Raw genomic sequence first — 5,090 nt, 5'->3', positions numbered from 1 at the left:
AAAGAAAACGTTGGGGGCGTGCTGTGTGCTCCTCTGCTCCACCACCCTGGCCCAGCTACCGCAAAATGCACGAGAGCTCTCCCATATACAGGTGGGCCTCGGGCTCTAAATCTGGCCCCACGAGTGTTGGCGGCGGGCTGGTGGCTCGTCTGTCGCTGTAGCAGTTAAGTACAGGCTCCTAGTACGGCTGACGAGCGGGACCGGGCGTCCGGCCCTGCGCCCCGACCGCACCGTGCCGTCGATTTACGCGCGCCGTAACTGTCGCCTTTTAATCGCGGTATATATAGAAGCTCTGGTTACAGAAGATCCGGCGGCGAGCGCACGGAACGGTAAAACCAAACCCGACTCCAGACTGCCAGTACTGGGTTGGCAGTTGGCACATCTCGTTTCGACTGCAGCCGAGGAGAGGAACGTACATGTGAAGCTGACCAATCATGCGGGCCTCGTGCATCAACGGCGGCTGTACTACGTGCGTGCCTGCGTGGTACCATGGCATAGCAGTTCCTGCGCCATCAACGGATGCCGCGTTGCATGAATTTGAGTCCCTGGCGGTACCTGGTACCAGTACTTGATCTTGGAATCTTAAACATACATACTGGTATATGAGACTGTCGAGGAAGGTGATCTCAGAGGTAGGAGTACGCTGATTTGCGCTTTCTAGTATGCATGGGCCATTGCCGATGCCGAGCCGTCCCGGCATAGGGAAAGAACGCGAGGCCAAGCAAAGGTCCCGCGAAAAGCTTAGCACAATTCGTGCTGTCCCTCCCCTGCCCTGCGCCGATCATGAAACCGAGCAACTTTGACAGAGTTGCAGAGGCTGCGAGTGATAAGGATATCGGAGTGGGTTACAAGCATGCAACCGCACTGGCAGAGAGCGAGAGATCGATCGAGATCGATGGACGACACACTGCTTAGATCTTTTTAAGGGGGAAAAAAGTGTTACAAGCGATGGGACATGGCGAGCGGATGCGGACGCAATCACCTATCATCAAATCGACTAGACCTACTTACAGAAAGATTATGCTTAATGTTTTTGGCGACTCTTCTCATGACAAGGGTAGAATGGCGAACAACTAGCTGGACGGACGGCCGGCCGGCCGACGCCGGAGCAGGTGGCGGGCTGTGCAGCTGCTGCTCCTTGCTACTCGTCGGCGACCTTGTAGGCGTCGGCGGTGATCTCTGTCAGCCACAGCCCGGGGAACAGCGACTGCACGGGACAACAGCCAGAGTGAGATTAGCTGGATCGATCGGCGGCAGTGTTGTGTTCTTCCGAACAAGAATTGGTTGTTTATTCGATGACGAGAGTATATATATAATAATGATACTTGTGCTCGCTAAGCAGAGAGGCTAAAAGCGTATCGAGCGGATAATAACATGAAGGGAGGAGCACGAGGGGCAGTATGGGGAATTGGCCTTACATCGAGCTGCCGCTGCACGACGCGAGGACGCTTCCGGGGCCGCCGCCGCGGCCGGGCGCCGGTCAGCGCGTACACGTCCTCCTCCACCTCCTCGGCCGTCAGCGCCACCGCGAACGGCGCGCGCTCCTGGGGCATGACGGAGCGCCGCGCCTTCTCCGCCCCGCCGACCTCCCCCCACGCCGGCGACGACGCGTCGTGTGCGGCTGCCGCTGCCGCCCCGCGTGCCGTTGGTCGGCGGCACTTGCGGTCACGCAGGTTCCACGGCCTGGCGGCCGTAGCCTCCTGCTGCTGCTGCTGTGACGGCGTCGGCTCTGGAAGCGGTGGCGCTGCCGGCTCGGGACCTGGTCCCGGCGGCCGGGGCTGCTGCGGCTTAGGCGGCGACGGGGGCGGGGGCGGGGGCGGCAGATGGAGGCGGTCGGCCGCGTCGCGGAGGTGGCCCATGAGCTTGGCAGGGAGATCTTTTATCCGGCCGTCACACGGCAGCTCCTCCTGCACGGTGCCGGCGCCGACACGTCGGTGCGACGAGGAGCGGCGCCGATCGCCCGCGGCGCCTCCCCCGGTTACTCCCGGGCCCGGGAGGGAAGAAGCCACGCGGTGGGTGCGAGGCGGCGGCGGGGGCGCCCACGGCTTGAGGTGGTGTGACGCTGCGTGCGGCGGCTTCGCCCTCGGATCCGCGGTCGCCGCCATGGGTCCTCGCGGCCGTCCGCGCACTGCGGCGAGGCGAGGCAACGCAACGGGAGAAGCAGAGGCAGCGGGCACCAGGCGCCTGGCGCAGCAGCGCTGGCTGCGGCGGTCGGCTCGCCGGCGGGGAACGTCGAGGCGGCGCGGCGGTGGAGGAAAGCGAAGAGGGAGGGCCGAGGTAGAAAGAGACGGTGGTGTGGTCGTCTGCGTCGCAGCGTTTCTGTTACGGGGGCAAGCCAGGCAAACAAAGACGGCAGGCCACGGACGCGAGGGCGTGACGGGTGGGGCGTGCGGAGGCCGGAGGGGGCAGTTCGGGTAATTCCGCGGGGCAGGAGCAGGACACACGCGTCGGAGGCTTGGCGGCCGGTGGGTGACTCGACTGGCAGGAGTAGACGTTTCCACGGGACCAGGAGCTGCCCGGTAGGACGCGAGCCGATCACGCGGGGCCCGCCGGCAGCGAGCGAGCCGGAGCAACATAACAAGTCTCAGGTGGCGGCGGGCCCGGGATGTCAGCCTTGGAGCACGTGGGCTGGGGGTCCCTGGACCAGGTCCTTCCGTTCCGGCTGAGCGGTTCGACTGGTGCGCTGCGCGCCGTGCGGCACACTGCCGGCTCTCACGGGCCCCCGCACCGCACGGCGCGACAGGCGACGCGAGAGCCGAGACCGAGAGCTGCCTGTGGCTGGCCTACCACACCAGGCTACTACGGTCTACGGCTGCAAGGTGCGCGGAACACGTAGCCACCTCGTGCAGGCGCACCTCTCTCCGCGACTCAACTTGAGCTGACGGCTGACACGAATGTTTGTATGGGCGTCCACCGCCGCATGTGGCGATTACTACCAGCTGCTACGGCAAGGGTGAACACAAACCTGTAACGCTGACATGGGATCTCAACTTTATTCCCTACAGGTGGAATACTCAACAAGCTGGTGATTTGGGCCGGTTTATTAGTGGAATATAACTAGTGCTAGTGCATGCATGCGGAAGGGCGCTGTCACGTTAGTGTAAAGTCTCAACAAACCTAGCGGTACGATCGATACTGTACGTAGGGCACAAGTTTGCTTTGCCCTTGCCCCGCGATCAACAGTGGACGACGAGTGGAAGATAACACGCCGCAGAAGAAAGCACATGGTGATCGATCGAGCTTGCCTGCCTCTGCCTGTTTGATACGTACGGAGGAGAAGCGGTGTAGCACTAGCACGCCCCCTTGGAATTTTGCTTACCTTTGGATGGTGATATCGATGCCTGCCAGGTGATTGCAAATATAAAGGAGATGGGAACAAAACAGATCTGCCATGAGATCAGACGAATCCCCCTATGCTGATTGCTGGAGAGCGAAGAAGGGACAGCAGAAGGGACGTACGATGGCACTGTACGGGCGAAGATGCAAAACCGTCCATGGAAAACTTGCTCGTGAGCATCGAACTCGATGATGCCGCACGAGGTGTCAGGTGTGTTCGTGAGCATCGAACTCGGATAGCAGACCATTTGTAACGGATAGGTGGAAGAAGAATCATTGCAGGCAGGATACTCCAATACAGCCCTCGCCATCAACCTGTCATCAGCAAGCAACTCCTCTACTCGATCGCCCCTTTCTCGCAAAGAATCCAATCAACGTCGTCGTCGCGTCTGTGTAACCAACCACGATTATTGAACGCCAACATAGCCTAACCTTATCCGCTCGCAGCCGCGGAATCGATCCGGATTCCCGGCCATGTTGCGCGTGCGTCAGCGTCGGGGTTGCGCCGACGTGATCAGGGCACGCACACGATCCATCCGGCAGGGAGAGGCGGAGAGCAGAAGCTCAAGGCGCGAAGGCTCACCTCACGCAGCATGGCACGTTTCAACAGTCTAGCGCGACTGCCTGGGTAGCACGTCGGTTTCGCGGACGATCCAGCGGGCCGCAACGTCCATGGAAGGAAGGCTGCCGGCAACGTGAAGCGGGCCGCGGCAAGGCACACTGTCGGTTCTCACCGGGCGAGGCGAGGATGGGAGGGCCTATCTGTGACCACGGGCCAGTGGCTTACAGGCTACAGCGACATGCTCCTGCTGTTAAGCCCACGTAACACGTAGCCGCCTCGTGCAGCCACTACTGGCTACTGCTCTTCGCTAAGAGTGCACGCATGCTTGGATGGAGGCTTCAATCAAAATGGAAAAAAAGAATGCTTGATAAATCGAGAGAATAATTATTATTATTATTTGAAGTCAGTGAACAATAAGAAAAGTACGTTGTAGTGTATTCAGCCCTCTAACGAAAATTCTCACCTCCAATATATTCATGTTCTTAACGACGATTGCCTAGTTCTCATGTTCCAAAACTCACAATGACGCCAATGACCAGCGTAGAAGCATTGCCCTCCAATCATACACAACGATAGGCTTCAAACCTTGGAAATGACGCACGAACCAGGTGCCATGGGAATTTCCCTTGATGCATCTGACATATTGAAAGAGTATCGGCCGCCAAGGGTTACGCTGTGCTCTAGTATTTTCTTGGGAAAAGTAGTGTCCATGTCGTGCTCATCAACACCGGCAACCTTGCCCTTCCTACCACAAACAGAAAGCCAATCTTCTGCTTCAGGACCCACAAGATATATACCTGTAGCGAAGCCTTCGACTACCCAACCGACGTCGGGCTCCCAGGCGCCAAGACCGGCCGGACCAAGCTCACCGGCGGCAAGGATTTCAGCTGCCAGTTCATCTCGAACAAGAGCCTGGTCGATCCGAGCCCCGGCTCGTACTCCATCAACAGGGACCCCTTCGTGGTATTGGTCATGTCCGTACGGGAGGTTAGGGCAGCTCGTGTCGGCGCTGACTGCTCTGAGCCTCTGATCGACATGGATCCGTGGACCAAGGCAGGTACTGCTGAAACCGGCCTACATGGACACCGCCGACGAGGTGTAGTGTACTTCACGTACAGCATCACCAGCGAGTCGTCCTCCGTGTTCTTCCTCATCGGCATCACATGATGATCGTCTGAAGCCAAGCTGCTTT

The 5,090-nt window shown here is 59.5% G+C and overlaps 1 protein-coding gene across 1 annotated transcript; it reads right to left on the bottom strand.

Annotated features, from left to right (window-relative positions):
- Window positions 1-898: 898 nt before the first annotated feature.
- Window positions 899-3,010, bottom strand: LOC136456396 (uncharacterized). The gene is made up of 2 exons (XM_066456248.1): window positions 1,419-3,010; window positions 899-1,207 (listed from the first exon to the last, which is right to left on the bottom strand). The coding sequence occupies exons 1-2, from the start codon at window positions 2,574-2,576 to the stop codon at window positions 1,142-1,144; spliced, it is 1,224 nt and encodes a 407-aa protein (XP_066312345.1). The 5' UTR covers window positions 2,577-3,010; the 3' UTR covers window positions 899-1,141.
- Between the last annotated feature and the right edge of the window lie 2,080 nt (window positions 3,011-5,090).

This window comes from Miscanthus floridulus, chromosome 6 (assembly GCF_019320115.1).
Source record: "Miscanthus floridulus cultivar M001 chromosome 6, ASM1932011v1, whole genome shotgun sequence".
Lineage (NCBI taxonomy): Eukaryota > Viridiplantae > Streptophyta > Magnoliopsida > Poales > Poaceae > Miscanthus > Miscanthus floridulus.
This window is presented reverse-complemented; position numbering and strand designations above follow the sequence as displayed.

What these genes read in the sequence shown, in the direction of transcription:
- LOC136456396 (XM_066456248.1), bottom strand. Translation starts at nt 2,576, where the DNA reads ATGTTGCTCCGGCTCGCTCGCTGCCGGCGGGCCCCGCGTGATCGGCTC. An exon ending in TCGTGCAGCGGCAGCTCGAT is followed by an intron (nt 1,208 to 1,418) that starts GTAAGGCCAATT and finishes TGTCCCGTGCAG; the next exon opens with TCGCTGTTCCCCGGGCTGTG.